We start from the raw sequence: 24979 nt of genomic DNA, 5'->3' as shown, positions 1-24979 counted from the left end.
CTACTCCCCTGACTTTATATTCAAAGTATTTACTGAATTTAATGGCCTGGCCTCTGAGAATGCTTTTGTGGGCGGAGACTTTAACTGTCACCTTATACCGTCTCTTGACAAACTCCCACCCAGTTCGGCTCCCCCTCTAGACAAGAAAAAATGCTCTCCTCCATGTACAGACATTGGATTCTCAGATGTCTGGAGAACCCTTTGCCCATCCGAACTGAAGTTCACCTTTTTTAGCGGCCCACATAAGAGCAACAGTAGAATAGACTATTTCTTCATCCCTTCCTCTAAGCTCTTTCTGGTATCGTCCTGCACAATTGGAAGCAGGGGTGTAGCTCCAGATTCTGGGCCCCATGAAAGAATGTATTTGTAGGCCCCCAGTGAATGCGAGCGCACGTAAGCGCGCGAGCGGAAATTTTTTTGCCCATTTTTTTATTGATGAAAACGCATAATATGGTTTTCACCTATACATTCGGATCAGCAGTTCAGCACCTGCACTGTTGGTGGGTGAGCCTAGTAAAGGATGTCGCATTGCGTTCATCTTCAATGAATGGACCAATGCAATAGTCTACCAAAGCCCCCCCTCTCTCTCTATATATCTCACACACACACACACACACACACACACACACACACACACACACACACACACACACACACACACACACACACACACACACACACACACACACACACACACACACACACACACACACACACACACACACACACACACACACACACACACACACACACACACACACACACACACACACACACACACACACACACACACTTCAGAAAGAAACATAGTATCAATGAGAGCATCAATAATATACCTGAGTGATGTCTAGTAAAAAAAAAAAAAAATGTTCGGAGCCCCCCCCAGTGCTGGGCCCTTGGAATCATCCTAAGCTACCCCCCCCCCCCCCCAGCTACGCCCCTGATTGGAAGTATTGTTTTATAGGATCACGCCCCATATATATCTGGTCTACTCCTTGTCAGAAGAGAGGGCGCTGTCGAGACATTGGCGTCTTAACCCATCATGTTAAGGATGATAGGTTTGTCTCCTATTTCGAATCGGAATTTAAAATGTTCTACTCAATTAACTCACATTCTAGAGATAACCTGTCTCTGGTCTGGGAAACATCCAAGGTATTTTCTCGTGGACTGATTATGTCTTACGTATCATCCAAGAAACGCAAGAAAAATTAACAATGCAAACTTCTTGAATCCAAACTAGCTGACCTTGAGAATCAACATGTTTCAAACCCAGCCCCGGCTGTGCTTATAGAGCTTACGGCAACCAGAACTGCGTTAAACACTCTTCTGATCCATGACGCCGAATACTCTCTTAAATTTGCCAGACAAAGAATGTACGAACACGGTGACAAGCCTGGCAGGTGCCTAGCTAACTTGAAAAGTGTGCCTCCTATAGGCCTATAGCCCTACTTAATTCTGACCAAAAATTGCTCTCCAAGATCCTGTCCATGCGCCTAGAAAAAGTGCTCCCTTTCATTATTAACGAAGATCAGACTGGTTTTATTAAGGGTAGGAACTCTACCGACAACATGAGACGGCTCCTTAATATCATCCAACTGGTTCTGTCTCTCGAGGCGGAGAAAGCATTCGACCGTGTATAATGGCCGTATTTGTTGCTAACCCTCGCTGAATTTGGCCTAGGAAACACTTTTATTGACTGGGTCAAGGTTCTTTACAACTCATGGATGACGGCGGTTCTGACTAACGGGCTTAGGTCTAACAATTTCCTCTACAACGGGGGAACCCCCAGGGGGACCCTCTTAGCCCTTTACTATTTGACATGGCCATAGAACCACTCGCTCAGGCCATTAGGCAGTCAACCGCGGTCTCAGGTATTAGGGTGGGCGAGAGGGAGCACAAAATCACTCTTTACGCGGACAACGTACTGATCTTTATATCTAAACCTGACTCTTCCATTCCATGTCTAACCCGCATGATTTCCACATTTGGAACCTTCTCGGGTACAAAATTAACTTTTCCAAATACGAAGCAATGCCACTTGGGACACTTAAATCCATCCCGATCCTGCCCGAGCCCTTCCCATTTCGCTGGTCGCCCTCCGGCTTTGTTTACTTAGGAGTATTTGTGACACCCACCTATGATACATTGTTTAAGGCCAACTTTCCCCCCCTTTCAGACACCATAAGGGCAGACTTAGTTAGATGGGCCCCTTTACCAATCTCCTGGCTGGGTAGGATAGCCCTCGTCAAAATGAACGTACTCCCCAGACTATTATACCCTCTCCAAATGATTCCAGTGCTGCTGACAAACAAGGTTATCAAGGTGCTAGAAGGCTGGCTAAGCTCATTCATTTGGAATGGGAAGAAACCGCGTCTGAAAATGGCCAAATTACAGATTGATGGTGAAGATGGGGGTCTAGATCTACCTAATATAAGACATTACCAACTAGCAGCACACCTTAGGGTACTTGTCGGTTGGTTCAGATCAGACCCACTATCAATCTGGCTAGACATTGAATCCTCGCAATCTAAGTCCCCCCTGTGGAACCTACTATTTATCAAAGACTTTAAGTCTGTTAGGAAAATATGCTCTAACCCCATCACACTATGCTCCGTCAAGGCCTGGAAGACTGTCCGTAAGGTGGAGGGCCGATCGTAGGCAATCCTGACTTTAAGCCAGACCAAATTGGCGGCGGCTTCAAGACCTGGCATACGCAGGGCATAACTAATCTTGGCCACTTGTTTGATGGCCAGACCCTAATGTCCTTTCTACAGCTGCAGCAGCGGTATGGCCTATTGAAAATGAAATTTTTTAAATACTGTACTTACAAATTAGGCAGTTTATCACCAAGGACACCTCACTGTTAATTAACAGTTCCACCTCGAAGGTGGAGAAAGCCCTCTCCTTGCAGATTCCTAAAAAACAAATATCTATTTTCTATAGTACTCATTCATCTTTATCTTCCCTTGTCACTAAACAGTCCTGGGAAAAAGACTTGGACATAGAGATCACGGACGAGGACTGGCAGGATGCATGGACCTACCCAATACAAATCTCTGTTTGCAACCGCACCAAGTCTATCCAAGTTAGAATCTTACACCGCATTCATATTACCCCTGCCCTTAAGAGTAAAATGGATCCCAATGCATCCCCACTCTGCTTTAAATGCAAGATAGAGATTGGAAACCACGTCCACTGCTTTTGGTCCTGTGTAAAGCTCCAGAGCTATTGATTCGACATCGTAGAGGACCTATCTGATATATTCCAGACTCCCATCGAACTGGATCCCCACCTGCCTCTTACTAGGCCCCCCAGATATTCATATTGCCAATTTCAAACATAGGAAACTGTTCAATTTGTTGACATTTGCTGCTAGGAAAAACATTCTGTTCTGGATCAAGGACGAGGTCCCATCAAAGAGGTCATGGCACAACATTATTATGGACTGTATTCCTTGTGAATACATCACGTGTATGCTGCACTCCAAGTTGGACACTTTTTATGAAATATGGGACCCATATCTATCTCATATTGGACCTGCGCTATCCACCACTGTACTCGCCGGATTTCCCCATTACTCTTAGCCTCCCTAGACCTCACTAATGTCTTGTGTGTAGATGCTTTGGGTCGTTGCAGAAGGTATCATAATGTACTTAGAAGTACATGCCTATTCGCACGCACACACACACACACACACACACACACACACACACACACACACACACACACACACACACACACACACACACACACACACACACACACACACACACACACACACACGAAACACGTGCACTCACACATATAATCATGCACACATAAAACACACATCCATACTAAACGCACACATATAAAACACACATATACAAAATAAACGTACACACTCCACACACACAGTTTATCAGTACACTGGGTGCTATCGTGGACCAGGAGTTGACTCCCTAACCGCCACTTCTGCTGTATATACAGTACAACAGTGAATATTTGAGCCGTGTCTTTGTTGTTTGTCTTTTGTCATGTCTGATAATGTACTTTTATAGTTTATATTATGTCTTTATTATTTTACTATCATTTCTTTTGTTATAATAATTATAATAATTTAGGACCTGCTCAGAGGTCATCAATCGGCACACATGCGATGCATGCATGCAATTCGTATCTGCGATTAACCCATCCCGTCGTCCTTCCCCCCCAAGGGCAGCCGGGAGCAGACAGGCGTCAACGTGAGCCGCGCCAGGGGACCAATCCAAGTGCTCATGTCCGTCTTCGTCAAGGACGCCACAGCGTTAGCGATCTATTGTTGTGCATGTTTTTCCATTGGGTTTATCTTATCGGGGGGGAAACCCTTGCGAGCACGGGGAGAACATTATTGTTATTATTGTTATTATTGTTAGTGTTATTGTTGTTAGTGTCTCTATTATTATTACCATAAATCTATTGTATTGTGATGTCTTGTTCTATGTTTTGAAAAAGAGAAAATAAAAACATACCAAATGACTAATTTATTAATTTAATTATAGCAGTTAGTTTATACCGTTGTAAAATACCATTCACTTAAGGTTTGGCTCATGGCCCCTAAAAACAGGAGGCCAATGTACACAGAAATATGTGAGAAAAACTACTTTTTAGGCTGTTAACTGATTAAGTCAAGTCAGGTGTTCCTTTATTAATCCCCTTGGGGGGATTCAAGTTTCGGGGTATAGGGGGTACAGGTAGGATAGGTTGTAGTAATAATAGAATATAGAACAAAATTCAGGTAGTAACTCTCTCTGTACCATTTGCCCGCACAGAACAAAACAGCCTGTTCCTATTCTGCCCCATCTACGTGGAACTTATTACAGAAGGAACTGAGGCTCCCGAACCTAATTGCCATTGGAGATGTTAAGCTTCTTATACGGAATATTGAAAGGGCATCCATGGTGGCCTGTTCTTGTTCTTGCTCTTAATTTAATGTATCTAGATTTTAGCCTCTCTTACACTTTTAGTTGTGTTACTTGTCTATCATAGAAAGCACAGTACAGCATCTAGCTCTATGCAGCTAAAGTTCACAGTGTGTAGTGCTAGCCTGTAGTGCGGAGCATCAATAGAGGGCTGGCTTCGGTCACACCGTGATCCACACACACACACACACACGCGCACACGCACACGCACACGCATACGCACACACACACACACACACACACACACACACACACACTGCATATGCATATGTGTCAATAGAAAACTGCCCTTGGCAACAGATTAACCTTTGTGCGTCCCGTTTTCATACACACTAAAACACACACACACATACTTGGGAGCCTGCAGGTACATGCACGTGTCTGTATTGATAGAAGATTGCTCTTGGCCATGAATTAACTTTTTGTATACTTCATTACCACACATGCATACACACACACACACACACACACACACACACACACACACCCACACACACACACACAGTTCTTACTTTAGGTCCTGGAAGGGTTCTGCTCTGACATGTGACGTCTCTACCGAATGAGCAAACACCACTCCCTCGGTCCCTGGAAAGAGAAAGAGAGAGAAAGACAGAGAAAGAGGGGGAGAGAGGAGAGAGAGAATATATACAATAAGTAACAATAAGTAAGCATGTCATATAGACCATGGTTGCAAATATTATATGTCTGCTTTCTCTCTGTAATACTCAATAAAGAATCGTCTCTCCTGTGTCACCCGTTCCCTGTCTCTCTCAGCCTTCATACTCTCTCAATAAAGAACCGTTTCTCCTGTTGTTCCCTCTCAGCCTTCATACTGTCTCAATAAAGAACCTTCTCTCCTGTGTTTCCCCTACTCTGTCTCCCTCTCAGCCTTCATACTGTCTCAATAAAGAACTGTCTCTCCTGTTGTTCCCTCTCAGCCTTCCTATTGTCTCAATAAAGAACCTTCTCTCCTCTGTTTCCCCTACTATGTCTCCCTCTCAGCCTTCCTACTGTCTCAATAAATAACCTACTCTGCTATGTCTCCCCTATTCTGTCACTCTCTCAGCCTTCCTACTGTCTCAATAAAGAACCAAGTGTCTACTGTCTCTCTCTCTACTCTGTCTTCCTCTCAGCCTTCCTACTGTCCGAATAAAGAACTTTCTATCCTGTGTCTCCCCTACTCGGTCTCCCTATCAGCCTTCATACTGTCTCAATAAAGAACCTACTCTCATGTGTCTCCCTCTCAGCCTTCCTACTATCTCAATAAAGAACCTTCTCTCCTGTCTCTCTCTACTCTGTCTCCCTCTCAGCCTTCCTACTCTCTCAATAAAGAACCTTCTCTCCTGTCTCTCTCTACTCGGTCTCCTTCTCAGCCTTCCTACTCTCTCAATAAAGAACCTTCTCTTATTTGTCTCCCTATCAGCCTTCCTACTCTCTCAATAAAGAACCTTCTCTCCTGTCTCTCTATACTCTGTCTCCTTCTCAGCCTTCCTACTCTCTCAATAAAGAACCTTCTCTCATTTGTCTCCCTCTCAGCCTTCCTACTGTCTCAATAAAGAACCTTCTCTCCTGTCTCTCTCTACTCTGTCTTCCTCTCTGCCTTCCTACTCTCTCAATAAAGAACCTTCTCTCTTGCAACAGATTCTCAACATGCCTATAGAGCTGGTCACTCTACTTCTACTGCTTTGATACAGATGACTGATGACTGGCTTAAAGCTATAGATAACTCTATGTTGGTGGGAGCTGTGCTGTTAGATTTTAGTGCTGCATTTGATGTGCTGGACCATTCTCTACTGGTTGAGAAACTTAAATGTTATGGTTTTAACTCTTCTGCTTTAAAGTGGATACTAAGTTATTTGTCCTCTAGATCACAGAAGGTGTATCTAAATGGCAGCATGTCCAGTAGCAGAGGTCTAGAGTGTGGCGTTCCGCAAGGAAGTTGCCTAGGACCTTTGCTCTTCTCTGTATTTACTAATGACCTATCTTGGGCTACCAAATGTGCTACAACAGTTCTTTATGCAGATGATTCAACATTGTATTACGCTGTACCATCATGCAATGTACTTAATGCAGTTTTGAGCAGAGAACTTAAAGTTGTGCATGACTGGGTAGTATGTAATAGACTTGTCCTTAATATCTCCAAGACTAAATGTATTGTGCTGGGAACAAGGCACAGGTTATCTACAAATCCAAAGCTTCATTTAAACTTGTGTAATTCGGCAGTTTAACAAGTTGAAAGTACTAAACTCCTTGGAGTGATGCTGGATTGCACTCTGTCTTGGTCTCAGCATATTAATTATATTGTTTTAAAAATGGGAAGAGCAATTGGTATTTCCAGGAAATGTGCTTATTTTGTTGCCCGTCCCCTTTTATGTCAGATAGTGCAAAGTTTAGTTTTATCTTATGTCATCTTGACTATTGCTCTGCGATGTGGTCATCTGCTGCCAGTAGTGACCTCAGGAAGCTCCAGGTGATCCAGAGCAGGTGTCTGCTGTTTCTATGAGGTGTGTTGAGGTATCATATTGGACTGCATTTATGTAAATCCAAAGCGCTTTACAATTTATGCCTCTCATTCACCCATTCACTCACCCATTCACACACCAACGGTGGAGGCAACCATGCAAGGTGCAAACCTGCTCATCGATAGCAGTTATGGGTCAAGTGTCTTGCTCAAGGACACTTCGACACAGTGCTATTGGCAGTGTTGTAGTACTCAAGTCCAGAACTCGGAATCGAGTCCTGGACTGATTTCCAGGACTCGTGACTCAACTTGGACTTGAACACTGATGACTCAGACTCGAGCATTGACTGCATTCTGACTCGGAAGGTGCAGACTCTGACTTGTTAATTGATAAATAGTTAGTTATTTTAAAACAAATGTGTAATAGGCCATAATCATTTGGCATAAGATATTGATGGCTAGTGCATTTGTTTGGCTATTGTGTCACAAAGTAAATAAACTCCCTTGGTGACCGCTGTGTCATTTATGTTTAATGTAGACCTTTTTTTATTTGTATGTCAGCTCTTTGACTGCCAAAGTGGAGTGGACTCAACCTTGATGACTCTGACTCGGACTAGGGTAACAGGGACTCGACTCGGACTCGATATTCTGGCTCTTCTTTGGTGACTCGGACTTGGACTCGGACTCGAACACAGGGGACTTGAGACTCGACTCGGACTCGAGATTTAGTGACTCAACTACAACACTGGCTACTGGCAAAAACGAACACACTTAGAACCAATTCATCATTAAGCCCCAAGTGAGTGCCAAATGTTTAGAGCTTCTCGTTCAAGACGTGTTTCTTTTAGACCCCCCCCCCCTCATCTAGAAAGGGGACATTTTTCAATCTATTGGATCTAAGTGTGTGTTTATGAAATACTGTAATTATATTTTCATACAAAATTGATAATGGCTTGGTGATTTGTTGTTGCTGTTGTTGCTTTTATTGGACTTGGCCGGATCATGATTCTGTGTTACTTCTTACACCTAAAGACATCTAGGATTAGAATAGATTCAAATGTATTGTCATTATACCTTTTTTTCTATTGAAATTCTACAAAACAACACATTTGTAAGTTTTTGAAAGATTGTGCCCCCCCCCCCCCTCCCCCCCTCCCTCATATGCCTCACTGTGGTTTGGTTTACTAACATCCCCTTCTGTCTCATGAGCAAGGCTGTTTTGAAATCTTAAATAATTATATTATATTAGATTCAAATGTATTGTCATCATACAGCACAATTACAGTACAACGACAAGACGTTTGGCATCCAACCAGAGTGCAAATGTAACAGTAAAGTGCAATAGTAATATACAATGTACAGGTGATTAAACTGGGTATAATATATATAAATGAGTACTACTGAGTAACAGTGCTTATAAAGGGTAAATGGCTTCATTTCCAAAGCGCTTTACAATTTGTTCCTCACATTTTTACCCATTCACTCACACATTCACACACTGATCGCGGAGGCGACCATGCAAGGAGCCAACCTCCTCATCAGGAGCAGTTAGGGGTCAAGTGTCTTGCTCAAGGACACTTCGACATGCTGCCCGGGAATCGAACCGGGAACCTCCGGATTACCAGACGACTGCTCTACCTCCTGAGCCACTGTTGCACCCCTAATCAGATGCATGTTCAGAGAAGTCCCTCATAGGCCGTTTGTGTGGTGTTTCAGACGTCTGCGTCACTCTCTGACGCTCTCCATCATTCCCTCCCTGCTGATCGGTTAGGAATGCCCTTCAGTATGGAGTGGAGTGGATAGGGTGAGTATGGAGTGGGCGGAATGAGGATGAGCCCCTAGTCTCCCACTAATCCCTCATCATAATGGCCTCCTTCCTGTTTACATCAAGGGCCGTGAATCTCGAAGCGCCATGAATCGAACGAGCGGTGTGCAAATTATTTGTGTTTACTTGATTCAAGCTGGATAATTATTTTGTTTAGGTTAATAATAATAATAATAATAATAATAATAATAATAATAATAATAATAATAATAATAATAATAATAATAATAATAATAATAATAATAATAATAATAATAATAATAATAATAATAATAATAATAATAATAATAATAATAATAATAATAATAATAATAATAATAATAATAATAATAATAATAATAATAATAATAATAATAATAATAATAATAATAATAATAATATATTTGATTTGTATTGATTGATATTTGTGGAACAAATCTCAAAGCGCTACAGTGTACAGTAGAAGAACATAAAAATTAGCAAGAGAGAAAAAATTACATAAAATAAGTACTGTAGGATTAAAACTAGTATAGGATTAAAAAGAACATGAAATGTGAAGGGCTAAAACTAGTAAAAGAGTAAAATAACATAAAATAAGAAGGGCTAAAACTAGTAAAAGAACATAAAATAAGAAGGGCTAAAACTAGAAAAAAGAATATAAGAACAAAGTGTGTGGAGCTAAAACTAGATAGAAATCAAGGCTCTATTAAAAATATGTGTTTTGAGGCCCTTTAAGCATCCACGGTCTGTGGTGCTCTGCTCTTTGTGGTACAACACAAAGGACGGGATCCACAAAGAATGGAATGCACGGTGCTAATTGCACCCTTACTTATTTAATTATGAATTGAAAATGGGGGACCCTGATCTAAACAAGATGAAAGTCTTTCTCTGGTCTGCATCCACAATTGTGTGCATTGAGCCGTACTGTATTGTACCCATTCTGCAATCTGTTAATAACATTTTCAATCAATCAATCACCTGCACGGTGATTGATTGATTGGACATTTTATTAACAGATTGCACAATGGGTACAATACAGTACGGCTCAATACACACAAAGTACAAAACCTGTACGGATGTATGACAGTTAGGGTACCTTGTGTATACTGTTTCCTTTTACTCTTACTGATAGTATATTCAAATTCAATATTGCCTATATTTATTGTACCATAACAACCGATATTGCATACACTGTTTATATTTCTCATCTTTTTATATTCAGAGTTAATTATATTGTTTACAATGTTTATTTTTTCTCATATTTTTATATTCAGATCTAATTACGTAATTCTACTATTACCCTGCTCATAACTGCACCCCCCCCCCCCCCCCTATTGGTGAGCTGGGAGATGTGATTTCAGTGCTCTTTTAAAACTTCAGAAAAGAAAGATCCAAAAGATGTGGAGGCAAACAGTTTCACAACTTTGACCCTCTGGAAAGTATACTAAACTGAGATTGGGATGTTTAGTATTGTGAGTTGCGTGTGTGTCGAAAACACGGCTTAAAAGGACTGAGCGGAGACAGGCTGTGAGTCTTCAGAGTGTACCCACCTTTCAACTGAATCACCACTGAAATAAATTGTGTTGGAATCACAAACCTCCCCCCACCCCCGCCACAACTAACGCTACACTAGCGAATAGCCATTATTGGCGTAACCATCCCATAAAGTCTATAATGTTGATAGTCATTGCACATCAGTGTGATTATGTGACGGCTTGTATCAGGGCCACGCTATTGATCCGTTAGCCGTTTTCCCACCGCAGGCCAGATAGCAGGGTCGGCTTCTCTAATGACGGCTGAGGCCTGTCATCACTGCCGTCGTTATCTATTCAACAGTCTGCTGCGTTGGTTCTCTCTTCACAGAGTCTTTTCAATGGCTGCAAAGGACAGCGTTTTGGCCACGTCGCTGATGTCAGCTGAAAAGCTCCCGCCTCTGATTTGTAGGCGATGTTTATGTTTTCCCCCCATGGCAAACAAGAGATGAATCTCCATTGTAAGAAGTCATCTTGTATCGAGTGTTAAAATCCTGAAACAAGTGAAAGAAATCTGACAGTGGAGTGAACTCAAGAGGATGTCACCTGTTCCAACACAAACCAGATTCACCTGTTCCAATACAAACCAGCTTCACCTGTTCCAACACAAACCAGATTCACCTGTTCCAACACAAACCAGATTCACCTGTTCCAATACAAACCAGCTTCACCTGTTCCAATACAAACCAGCTTCACCTGTTCCAATACAAACCAGCTTCACCTGTTCCAATACAAACCAGCTTCACCTGTTCCAATACAAACCAGATTCACCTACTCCAATACAAACCAGCTTCACCTGTTCCAATACAAACCTGTTTTACCTGTTCCAATGCAAACCAGCTTGTCTCACCTGTACACAAGGCAATTGAAATGTGTCTTTGCATATCCCTCCTACAGTCCTCATATCCCTCCTAGTTACACACATGCACAGTCCTCATATCCCTTATAGTTACACATACACAGTCCTCATATCCCTCCTAGTTACACATTCACACAGTCCTCATATCCCTCCTACTGTAGTTACACACAGTCCTCATATCCCTCCTAGTTACACACAGTCATCATATCCCTCCTAGTTACACACACACAGTCCTCATATCCATCCTAGTTACACACAGTCATCATATCCCTCCTAGTTACACACATGCACAGTCCTCATATCCCTCATAGTTACACATACACAGTCCTCATATCCCTCCGAGTTACACATTCACACAGTCCTCATATCCCTCCGAGTTACACATTCACACAGTCCTCATATCCCTCCTAGTTACACATTCACACAGTCCTCATATCCCTCCTAGTTACACATACACACAGTCCTCATGTTCCTCCTAGTTACACATACACACAGTCCTCATATCCCTCCTAGTTACACAGTTCTCATATCCCTCCTACTTACACACACACACGCACGCACGCACGCACGCACGCACGCACGCACGCACGCACGCACGCACGCACGCACGCACGCACGCACGCACGCACACACACACACACACACACACACACACACACACACACACACACACACACACACACACACACACACACACACACACACACACACACACTCCTCATATCATACACATACTCATGCAAACACACTTGTATCACAGTGATGCAGGGCTGACATACAACCTCATGGTAGGACTATTTAGCTTTCTTTTCTTTCTTTCTCACTCTCTCTCACTTTCTCCTCTCTCTGTCTCCTGTGTGCAGATATTGAACTGAACGGGGAGAAGCCAAGGCCACAGCGCTGAACAGATCTATACCTGCCTCTCCAAGGAGCTCGCAGCCAGGGGTGAGAGAGGTCAACGTATGTATCTCTCTCTCTCTCTCTCTCTCTCTCTCTCTCTCTCTCTCTCTCTCTCTCTCTCTCTCTCTCTCTCTCTCTCTCTCTCTCTCTCTCTCTCTCTCTCTCTCTCTCTCTCTCTCTCTCTCTCTCTCTCTCTCTCTCTCTCTCTCTCTCTCTCTCTCTCTCTCTCTCTCTCTCTCTCTCTCTCTCTCTCTCTCTCTCTCTCTCTCTCTCTCTCTCTATTTATCTATCTATCTATCTATCTATCTATCTATCTATCTATCTATCTATCTATCTATCTATCTATCTATCTATCTATCTATCTATCTATCTATCTATCTATCTATCTATCTATCTATCTATCTATCTATCTATCTATCTATCTATCTATCTATCTATCTATCTATCTATCTATCTATCTATCTATCTATCTATCTATCTATCTATCTATCTATCTATCTATCTATCTATCTATCTATCTATCTATCTATCTATCTATCTATCTATCTATCTATCTATCTATCTATCTATCTATCTATCTATCTATCTATCTATCTATCTATCTATCTATCTATCTATCTATCTATCTATCTATCTATCTATCTATCTATCTATCTCTATCCATCTCTCTCTCTCTCCCTTCTCTCTCTCCCTCCATCTTCATATTTCTTTGAGAAAGCCTTCCATTCTGTCATACAGCTGAATGGCATGTATATTGCGACCTTGCATAGAACTGTTATGTTAATTCAGCTCAGCGAAAATGTCAGCAAGATATGCAAGTTTGGTGACCCAGACGTTATCACTGAAAAGTGAAGCCAGCTCTGCATGCTTTTTTTTTTTTACAAAGGCATCTTCTTTTCAATAACATTCGCAGTGTGCATCCTTGTGTCTGGGATCTTCCATTTGTTCCCCTTTTTTCCCTTCCCTATTCCTATCCCCTAACAAACATTAACCTCCACTGATCCCAGATAAATGACTTTAATATGTTTAATAATCTGATGAATGGTAATATCAGTTCTATGTTCCTTTGTGGGGTAAATTAAATTGATATAATTGTAAGTAAATTCACAAACAAAACATCAACTGATATAAACTCCATTGACATGGTAATTATTAAAGAAGTAATTGAGTCTATTGTAAAACCTTTGACCTAAATGCAATCTGTCTTTTCAAAGAGGTGTTTTTCCTAATAATATGAAATCAGCAAAGGTAATACCAACATTTAAAAATGGAGATAAACATCAAATGGACAATTATATACCAGTGTCTCTACTTCCTCAATTTTCAAAAATAGTAGAGAAATGATTTGTGAAACAACTGGATCTTTTCATTGGCAAACACAAAATACTCAGTGAACACCAGTATGGGTTTAGGGGAAATAGAACTACTACATATGCAGTGATGGAGATGGTAGAAGAAATAACTAAAGCAGTTGACAATGACGAGTGTTCTATTGGTATTTATATTGACCTACAGAAGGCTTTTGATAGAATAGATCACAGCATATTAGTGAGAAAACTGGAGAAGTATGGGCTACAAGGTATAGCTAACTCTTGGCTGAAGAGCTACTTGGAAAACAGACAGCAATGTGTGCAAATTAATGACACTGTGTCAGGATTTAGGAAGGTCACCTATGGAGTACCCCAGGGATCTGTGATAGGTCCAAAACGTTTTATACTTTATATTAATGATATGTGCAATGTTGCTGAACTGTTAAAGTTTGTTATTTTTGCAGATGATACAAATTTATATTGCTCAGGAAGTAATTTAAAGGAACTTTTGTTTGATATTGAAAGAGAGCTTGAAATTCTCAAAACTTGGTTTGATGTTCTATATCATACTGGCTTCCGCTCAGCGCCATCTGCACTAACCTCACTTCGTGCACAGCACTGAATAAAAATCCACAATGTACCTTTACATACCGACATCCGTCTGGCCACACCCCTATCCGCTTACCTTCATAAGCAGGTGTGTGGTCACCTACTGTACTCGTCTCCTTCTTCACTTTCACCACAAGGAAGTGCCTGTTATATACCCACTTGACGAGGTTGTTAGCTGAAGAAAGTTGAGTTACATGTTTAAATTTTTTTTTGCTTTTTTCTTTCTCTCATAAATTTTAAAAGAAAAACGCTAAGTCATAATGTTTAACTCGGAGGGTCGCGCTAGCAACGTCACCCTTCACCAGCGGTTCTCCATTGCCTCCTCTGTCGTGCGTCTTGGAGCGGGGTTGAGGCCTCTTTCGTGGTCGGCAGCCACGCCCGGTAGGCGTCCGATAGATAGTTTGCCTCTCCAAGGAGCTGGTGCACCAGCGCCGTATCCTGTGCGATGGCCTGGTTCCGGCTCTGGTTCCTTTGCCTCCGGAGAGTTGTCCGCTGTTGGGCGGCCGGCTCCTCTGGTTGCAGAGGATTTGAGACGCAAACTTTTTGCGTCGGCTCACTCCCGTCGCAAGATGGTGGCTTGTAGACGCAAATGGCCTGGTTTTGGTGAGTTGCTGGAGCCGGATGAGGATGCGTCTGATTCTCCATGGCCGATGGAAACAGAGGACTACATGGTAGAAGCGGACGGGTTCTTGTTCGACGCCCCGGTGGAGACATGTCCGCCGCCCGTCCAGGTAACACTGGAGGGGGGTGAGAGGTCTCCTTGGGGTTCCTCGTACGCAGATGTTGGGTTAGAACCTCCGACTCGGCGGCGGGATGCCCTGCTATCAGCCACATCAGAATGTGGCTCTGTAACCAGTAGTCTGCTGCATGTGAGGGACGCGAGCTCGGTGGGAGAAACTATGCAGGGCATTGCAGGGGGAACTGCATGCTTTGTTCCCCACGCTCATGGCGGCGGCGGCAGTCGCAAACGGCGTGCCGCTGCCGCAGCCACTGCCTGTTCCTATTCCTGACGATCTCATAGGTCATCTATGGCAACGCAGTCCTGTGAGAGGGATTGACGTTGTCTGTCCATTTTTCCCCTCAATGGAGGCCTACGTCCGTCAGGGACAGGTGGTCTCCCACATCATGGGCCTCACCCCCGCCTACGTGCAAGTCACGAGGGTAGTGGGTTTGGTAGAAGGCATGAAGGAGGGCGTGCCTCGGCTTGATAGGCCGATGGCAGCGCTCCTTTGTCCTGAGGTGGTGTGGGAGCCGTTACGGAAGCTGGTTCCCCAAGGGAAATCGGCGAGGCGGTTGGCTTACTGGAGTGACCAGTCATTTATCTCCGCGACGCAATCTCTGGCTGCCACTTCTAACATCGCGCAGCTGGCGAGATTCATGTCCAGGATACTGACGGGCGGTATGGAGCTGACTGATTTGCAACATGATCAGCTCGCCCAGGGGGCAGGAGCCATCCTGCATCTGATCCAGCCGCAGGCCATAGCCGCTGGGAAAGTACACGCCCTGGACACTCTAGTCCAGCGCCACCTTTGGCTGGAGCAGGCACGTGTGCCGGAGAAGAAGAGGACTCCACTTCTGACGGCACCCCTCTCCGATGCTGGACTTTTCGGGTCGGCACTGCAATTGATGACCTCAACCTGCAGGGAGATGCAGGAGGAGCGTTCCGTGCTCCAGCCTCATTTCCCCCCGCCCGATGTCGCCGGTGGAGTCAGACGGCAGGCTCGTCGTTGGGGTTACGCCGCCGTAGCCGCCGCTGCTACCACCGCCACTGCTGGACCTTCAGCAAAGAAGGCCAGGAGGAGAGAGGGCGCCTCCGCCACTGCAGCCGGCGCATCTACGCCCGGAGGTGACGGTAGGGATAGTCGTGACCAGCCTCCGATCATTTACCGTCCCTCCGGGGCTCCCCGGGGTGGCAAGTCCCGAGCGGCTCGTGGCAGGCGTCGCTGAAAGTATGACTTTTTCCCTCTGTGGTCCCCCCTGTTCCCTTCCCGGCCCAAATATGATTTTTGTTTATAGAAAATAAAGAGTCCCTCCTAAAAGGAGGGACTGTATTTTTTGTTACAAACTGTGTGTTTATTCACCAAACATATGATGGGGATACGACGTGTGAACCTAGGGCTAGACTTTAAGTCTTGTTGGTCGCTACATTCATGTTAGAGTTTAAGCAAGGCCTGCAGCTTACACTCGGTTGAAAAAGGTTTTTTCTGCCTCGACCTGAATCTTCACATAAAGGTAGAGGTTAGTTGTGTGCTCTGTTGCTTAAACAGTGATATTGAGCCGCAACACTATTGTGTTGGTCTGCAGTAATGCTCGTGTATGAAAAAGTACCGCGGTTCAGGCCACTCTCTCTCTCTATCAGATTTCTGTGTCTTGCAACATAAACACGGGTGTCGGGTTCACACATACATAACTTGGCCTTGTTATAAACCCTGTTCACAGACGTGTCTGTGGCTAGCGTGCATTGGATTTGCTTTGCGCTGTTCATTAGCATACTGGCTACTTAAGGTATCATATGGCTGTTTTGTTGTTGTCGTATGCAAGGGTTGGGCTTGCGAGGGGGTACCGGATAAATCCCTCCTTCCCTCTTCTGATTGGTCAGGGGGTTTCTTGGACTCTCTTTTCATTCGGTCAGGGCCAAGCTGTTAGGCCGCTTGGCACGGGGGGGGGTTCCCTGACTCCGCACCTATCACGGGCGGTTGAGTCATGGGTTTCCCCCCGTCATAGAAAACGTCACTAGGCACGTTTCTATTGGAAGACGGCTTCCGTGAGTTTTTTCAGACCCGTATGTAGGGTCTGTCATTGTCAAGTTGTCGGGGCAGAGCGTAGGAACTTACTGTTCTACTACGCTCGATATACGTGTGACTTGAGTCTGTTGGTCACATGACTCAATGTTACCGTGACTTTTCAATCTATGGCTCACGTGGGAAGTCTCTCTGAGGATTCCCGTCTCCTCTCTGTGGTGAGGGTGGCGGGATGTAAGAATGTAAAAGATTTTTACCCTCGGCCGCATCACGTGGGATTCATGTCAGTCGGTGTTTCTTTCTTTTTAATAATAAAAAGAGTGAAGAATATGAAGCACGACAACTCCTTGTCATTCTCCCAGGCGACTTGAAGGACCAATGTCTGGTGTCTGGTTAGACTATCCATTGATGTGTTTGGGTCTCGACGCGTACATAGTGCTGGCTCTGGGTGTTTTCTGATAAGAATTACACAGGAGGCTAGTACGCCTTGGTTGCTCGTTATTAAAACAGCGTTTTTATAGGGCAACTGGGATGGGGGATTTTTTCCTCTTCCGAGCGCCTGTTACTGGGTCTCGACGGATTCTCGTTCATATCTGGGGGATGTTAACAGAATAGATCAGAACATAGGTAGAGGGGTCTCACGCCCTTGGGGTGGGCCACTGAGCGCGGTACAAATGGGACCGTCTGGGTGGCGCCCTCTTTTCATGTTTTAGATCGACACGCATACCTACCCCCTCTCCTGGAGTAGGGATGTCGGCGTGGTTAGGGCACACGACTGGTTCTGGTCGCGCTGGTCCAGGTCAGTTAACCCGTTGTCCGCCGGGAACACAGATCTGCTGTTCTGGTACCCTGAGGGACTTGTGCTTTTTTCGGGGGTCACAGGGTTGGACGTTATGGAGACCCTTTGTTGGGTACAGGTTGTACCCTGCGCTATCATAAAGGGGCTGGTTCTCCATTATTTTCGCTCCTCTCTCACGCATGGCGAAGAGGGGGCTGTTGGGGTGGTCTTCTGGACCTCCTCTGGTAGCCCTGTGTGCTTCCCGAGCTGCCGGGCCCGGTCCGAAGTTGTGTTTCGTCGACCCGTAGGCCTGGAATAACCCTTTTTTGAAAACTGAAACACTTGTACTGCGGTGTAGCCGGTGTATACCCGTGTGTGTTTTGGAGTTTTTTCTTGAGGGGTTATAGGAACAACCACGGCCTGTGGTACCAAGAGGGTGGTTGATTCCCTGGTGTGTTGGAGCAGAGTCAACTCCCGGGTTACCCGGTTGAGTGTGTCCCTGCACGTTCATGACGTCTGCCAATCGTGTCAGCCTTCTCTGCCTCGACCCCTCTGGGTGGGGGTTTTTGGTGGAGGCTTTGTCATGGTGCGCAACAATGCCAGCATACGCCCCTTCCGCCGGGGTGCTGTTTTCAGTTGACCCCTTTGGCGCCTGTCTCGTCCGCAGTGCTTCAGGCTCGGGTCTAAAGCCTGCTGCCTGGTTTAAGGGATCGACCCCTCTGGGGTCGTCTCCCCGGTGCGCTGCCTGCTTCCGCTATGGTTAGCCTTTTGAGTGCTTCAAGTTACGGCCATGCTGACTGCCTGTGTTGCAGGGTCAGTTTGCCAGGCGGCGTACTAGTGGGGGGAAGGGCCCGCTCTTGGAGGGGCCCTGTCCGAATACGATGGCGATGTGGGGGGCGGTGTCACTAAGTGACCGCCTGGAGAGGTCTTGATGCTTGGCGTCATTGACCTCTCCGGGCCCCCTTTTTCCAGGGGATCCAGTCCCTTCAGTGGGTCTGGGTCTTCCTTTGCGCTCCGCTGCTACGGCCTTGCCACGGGGTTGAGTTGCTCTTGATCCCGTGATTTTGGGGGCAGTAACGAGGGTTGTTCCTTCCGTTCGTTCCCTGGTGGCATGCGGGTTGTGCGTGTGCGTAGTCGTGGGGTCAAGCCACGGTTTGCTCACCCTGTGCGTTGAGTTGCTCGAGTTTCTCTTCGCACGGTCGGATCCGTCTCCATCCCGTCCTCCAATAGGGAGGGTATCCGGTCTGATGGTTGTGGGGGGCCTCAGCGGGGTACATTTGTCAAGCTTCTGGCTCCCGCTCAGCTCCTGTTGTGCAGAATGACGCTGAGCGGAAGCCAGTATGATATAGAACGTAAGGTTATGTATATAACCAAGTTCTATGAATACTGGTGACGCTCAGCGTCAGGACGCCACTGCGGCCCTTGACCTCGCCTTGTGGTGAAAGTTTGGGAAGGAGGCGAGTAGGTGACCACACACCTGCTTATGAAGGTAAGCGGATAGGGGTGTGGCCAGATGGATGTCGGTATGTAAAGGTACATTGTGGATTTTTATTCAGTGCTGTGCACGAAGTGAGGTTAGTGCAGAATGACGCTGAGCGTCACCAGTATTCATAGAACTTGGTTATATACATAACCTTACGTTAATAAATTGTCTCTCAATATTAAGAAAACAAAATGTATGGTTTTTGGTAATCAAAAAGAAATAGAGGGGGATCTCTCTCTCTAGAAAGAGTTTCTGAGATAAAATGTCTAGGGGTAGTTATTGACCAGAAATTTACATGGAAACAACATGTTAACTATATTCAAGGAAAAATATATAAGTCAGTAGCAATATTGTATAAATGTGAGGATATATTAAACTACAAAGCCTTGCACATCATTTACTGCTCACTTATACTTCCTTACATATCTTACTGTGTGGAAGTATGCATGGGTCGACATTTAAAAAGACAGTAAATCCAATAGTCAGAACCTTTTCAAGGCTGGTTACTATGAACACACAAATCCATTGTTTATAAAGTCTCATATTATGACATTTTATGATTTGGTTTATTATAAAACTGCAAATAATATACAGAGCTAAAGCAAAGTTACTCCCAGACAGGGTGCAAAGGTTTTTTTTCAATACATGAAAGAAAATATGATTTGAGAGATATTTGTAATAATGATGGTGTATATATATTGTATTGTGTGAGATTACTGAATAAAACGACTACAACTACTACTACTACTACTACTACTACTACTACTACTACTACTACTACTACTACTACTACTACTACTACTACTACTACTACTACTACTACTACTACTACTACTACTACTAAATATCCCCCACTGATACCAGATAAATCCCTTTAATATCCTCCACTGATACCAGAGAAATCCCTTTAATGTCCCTCACTGATACCAGATAAATCCCTTTAATATCCTCCACTGATACCAGAGAAATCCCTTTAATATCCTCCCCTGATACCAGATAAATTCCTTTAATATCCTCCACTGATACCAGATAAATCCCTCTAATATCCCCACTGATACCAGATAAATCCCTCTAATATACCCCACTGATACCAGATAAATCCCTCTAATATCCTCCACTGATACCAGAGAAATCCCTCTAATATCCTCCACTGATACCAGATAAATCCCTCTAATATCCCCCACTGATACCAGAGAAATCCCTCTAATATACCCCACTGATACCAGATAAATCCCTCTAATATCCCCCACTGATTCCAGATAAATCCCTTACATATGCCTATAACCATATCCCTCCCACACAGGTCCGCCCATACAAACCCATCCATGTATACTTATAAACCCTCCATATCCCTCGTATGTCCCCATCCCCCCCATACAAACCCAACCAATTTCCATCTCCATTCCCAGCAGGATAGTTTTTTCCACTTCCATAACTTCCCCTATGCAAGAGGTCCCCTGGTCTTTCCAGCACTATGCCAATCAACACCTTTATACTATATACCCCCCCCCCCCCCTCTTTTTTTTTTTGTTTGTTTTGATCCACTTTTTCTCCCATTTTTCCATATTTTTCTCCCATCCCAATTTCGTATCATCCAATTCAACCCTCCCCTGTCACGAACGCTGTTTCTTGCCTCCCACAAGCCGGCTGCAATGTGGACTAAGTCATACATAGCACAAGTCCCCTCCGGTACTTGAGGTAACAGCAGTCGCATCTTTTCACCTGCGCAGCTCGATCTCTCAGTGTCGAGGAGTAACGCGTGGAGGCTCACGCTGCCCCCGACACTTCCTGATTCTACTGCGCAGGCGCACCAACCGACTTGTAGGAGTCGCTTGTTCACAACGTTCGATCCCCACCCTTCAGTTTTCCCTCCCCGTAATACGGCCAATGTGTATTACTGCGGACGACCAGCCAAACTGAAAAACAATGTGGAGAGCTGGATTCGAACACGCGAATCCTAGCGTCTCCACACTGGTGGCGAGTGCCTTGCCCACTACACCACCTAGCCGCCCTTATACCCCCCCCCCCCTCTTTAGATAAAAAATTAAATGAAAAAAATAAATAAATAAAGGGGCTCTTGATTACAGTAATATACATTATTTTCTCTTAACTGAAATATATATGTATATTAATTAACAACACCGCTGTAACACAACGTCTATCATCTTGCAGAAAGGCGCAATAAACACTGGTATTTATTTATTTTTAAAGCCCTTATTGGTAAACAACCTGTTTATATCTCCTCACTGTTAGATTGGAATATTGGAACCTATTCAACTCGATCGAATGACTGGATGGTTCTTAGGGTCCCTCAAGTTTGTTCTGAGCTAGGGAAGTCAGCCTTTTCCTTTGATGCCTCTAACTCATGGAATGTCCTTCAACTCACGCTAAAATTGGAGGTTCTCCCTTCCCTTGGAATGTTTAAATGTATGATTTCAGACCATTGTGTGACTACCTGTAACTGTTTTAGTTGATATTTAAAAATAATTTTTTAAATGTTTTTAATTTGTTTTACTCTGGTGTTTAAATTTCTGTGAATATTGTTTTTATTATGTACTGTACAATCGTCGTTTCTGTAAATGAGGGAAACCTCAGATGCTTACGATTTTAAATAAAGGTTGAAATGAAATATGGGTAGGCCTATTCTTGTTTTTTTTTTAACTAAAAACAACAGAGTGAACTGTCTGTAACGCAGTGCTTCCGCGACATATCAGGTATGAAGACAGTAAAAAAAGAAAGAAAAGGCCACAGTCCTATTGCATATATAACGTCCAACATCCGGGTAATCCCGGTATGAGAAAAAAAAAACATGCCAGTTGAACTGCAATGTAATGTGTCTGCCTCTTGAGAGAGCCGAGTTACAATTGTTAAACTGTAATGTAATGCTTCAGTCTCTTGAGAGAGCAGAGTTACAACATGCCAGTTAAACTGTAATGTAATGCATCAGTCTCTTGAGAGAGCAGAGTTACAACATGCCAGTTAAACTGTAATGTAATGCGTCAGTCTCTTGAGAGAGCAGAGTTACAACATGCCAGTTAAACTGTAATGTAATGCGTCAGTCTCTTGTCGCAAGAGGTTCACAGGCAGGGGTGTAAAAAGTACCCAGAAATTATACTTAAGTGAAAGTATGGGTACCATCTCAAAATCTCACTCAAGTAAAAGTCAAAGTATCTGGCTAAAAACACACTTGCGCTCTCACAAGCTCCGGTGGTTTGGTGAAAAAATTCGGGCCGAACACCTCCATTAGCAGGCCAAATATAAACTCCATCGGGTCTCGTCCTGTTTCGCTGCCCTCAGGAATGTTTATTATACAGAGGTTGACTCTGTGAGATCTGTTTTCAAGGTTGTCAAGGCGGTCTTGAAGTAGTCCGTTCTGGGTCTGAAGTGATTTTACTGTTGCTTCGGTGGTTATCAGCGATAAAAAAAAATCCCCTGGAAGCTATTCATCGTCTCGTGGAGTGCGTCTACCGAAGACTGTAGCGGCTTAACTAGAGCCAAAATGTCCTCTCGGAGTGAGGCTCGTTGTTTATCCAGTTCTGTGATCAGCTAGCTCATGGATAAGGTTTCAGAGACTTCTTCTTATGCATCGTTAGCCTCCAAGTTTGCGGCAGCCATCTTAGCAATTTTGCCAGCCAATGTTGCTGCACTGTGCGTGGCATGTCGATTTGAGCTCAGCGTTTTAGGTTTGTTGCTAATTTTGTGACCGAATGATAACTCTCTATATAAACGTTGTATATCACTTTGTTACAAATAAAAGTATGGTGTTTACAGGTAACTCTGAACAATTAGACCGGGAGACCTCTTTCGCCTGACTTTCTCCTACCTCGTCCATGTTAATGTGTATTTAAAGATATTGAAATGTGTGGAAAATGTGTGGAGATTTTACTTTTTAAATACAGATAATTGTCTAATCAACCAAACATTTCGCGACCCCCCCTGCAGTACTCCGCGGACCCCCTAGGGCCCCCTGTTGAAGATTGGTATAGATTGTGATTTTATTTCCTCTCGCTATCTCTTTCTCTCTTTCATCCTCCCGCCCACCGGAGTACAGTAGTGGAACTGACCCGGTATTGGATTCTATTGAACCAGCAGCCTGGAGTCTCTCATGTGATGGATCCATGGATCTGTTTTCTCCAAGCGCTTCACAGTCAGAGGTCAGAGATCAGATGTCAGAGGTCAGGCTGAGGTGAGCCTTCTGTCAACAACCCACTGGTGTGTATACACAACAAGTAATTACCCACTCCCTACACACGCACGTAAACACAACACATTACAGTGATGTAGAGCTGACATACAACCTCATGGTAGGACTATTTCTATTCCGCTCTCTCTCTCTCTCTCTCTCTCTCTCTCTCTCTCTCTCTCTCTCTCTCTCTCTCTCTCTCTCTCTCTCTCTCTCTCTCTCTCTCTCTCTCTCTCTCTCTATCTCTCTCTCTCTCTCTCCATTCTCTCTCTCTCCATTCTCTCTCTCTCCATTCTCTCTCTCTCCTCCCCCTCTCTCTCTCTCTCTCTCTCTCTCTCTCTCTCTCTCTCTCTCTCTCTCTCTCTCTCTCTCTCTCTCTCTCTCTCTCTCTCTCTCTCTCTCTCTCTCTCTCCCTTCTATCTCTCTCCCCCTCTCTCTTTCTCTCTCTCTCTGTCATTGTATCTGTTTCATGTTTGCTGAGGTTTGTCTAGTTTCTAGTTTGCTGTCCGTGTTCACATTCCAGTGCATAAACTGAGATATTATTAGCATTTTCTTGATTTGGGAATCTTCATTTAAACCCCCTCGGAAACGTCCACCTCGATCTTCATCCTGCATTTGGGTTCTACCTCCATTAACCACACTGTAACACTTTCAAATCATACATATACATGTATCATATATGTATATATATAATATGATCATGATACCTTCACGTGGACATAAAAGGCACACATGCAAAATCATACTAAGCAAAAACAGAATCCTGTCAATCCACGTTCAATCAAGTCAATCGATAGTTAAAAAAACATAGAGGACACTTTTCTTTAACGTCAAAACAAATGTACGATTTTCCGCATGAAATGCATGTGGCTTTTCAGAATAATCTTATCTTCGTTTACCTCTCTCCCTCCTTTTCTCTCCTTCCTCTTTTCATCCTGCAATTCCAAGCCCCTCTGTGCCCCCGTCTTCTCCTCTCCTCCTACCCCGCCTCCCTGTTCATCTTTCAATCACAGTCTGACCGTAAGCGGCAGCATCCGTCACCTCCAGTCCTCTGTCTCCCTCTCTCCCTCCCTCTCTCCCTCCTTCTCTCCCTCCCTCACTCCATCCCTCTCTCCCTCCCTCTCTCTCTCTCTCCCTCCCTCTCTCCCTCCCTCCACCTCTGTCTCCATCCGTCGTTCCTGCAGAGTGCCTCTAATGGACACGTCTCCCCAATTACCCGACAGGAGGAGGGGAGGAGGGAAGGAGGTGGAGAGGAGGGCAAGTGCACAAAAGAAGGTGTGCAGGCACACACACACACAGGCATGCGTTCTTCATGGGACGGGGGTGCACTAAGTGCAAGCCCAGATAAGTACTCGCTATTTGCATATCAATAGCGCCGG

At 44.3% G+C, this 24979-nt stretch overlaps 1 protein-coding gene across 1 annotated transcript in view; it reads right to left on the bottom strand.

Moving 5' to 3' along the window:
• The window catches only part of sgcz (sarcoglycan zeta), a gene marked incomplete at both ends in the record, with an annotated part of 840223 nt that overhangs the window by 261812 nt on the left and 553432 nt on the right, over positions 1-24979 (bottom strand). Inside the window, one exon of the mRNA XM_084318679.1 lies at positions 5453-5525. Coding sequence (XP_084174805.1) covers positions 5453-5525 — 73 coding nt within the window. The remainder of the gene's footprint in view (positions 1-5452; positions 5526-24979) is intronic.

This window comes from Notolepis coatsorum (genome assembly GCF_963971535.1).
Source record: "Notolepis coatsorum genome assembly, chromosome: 7".
Classification (NCBI taxonomy): domain Eukaryota; kingdom Metazoa; phylum Chordata; class Actinopteri; order Aulopiformes; family Paralepididae; genus Notolepis; species Notolepis coatsorum.
Note: the sequence above shows the minus strand (reverse complement) of the source record. Positions and strands in the feature narration are given on the sequence as shown.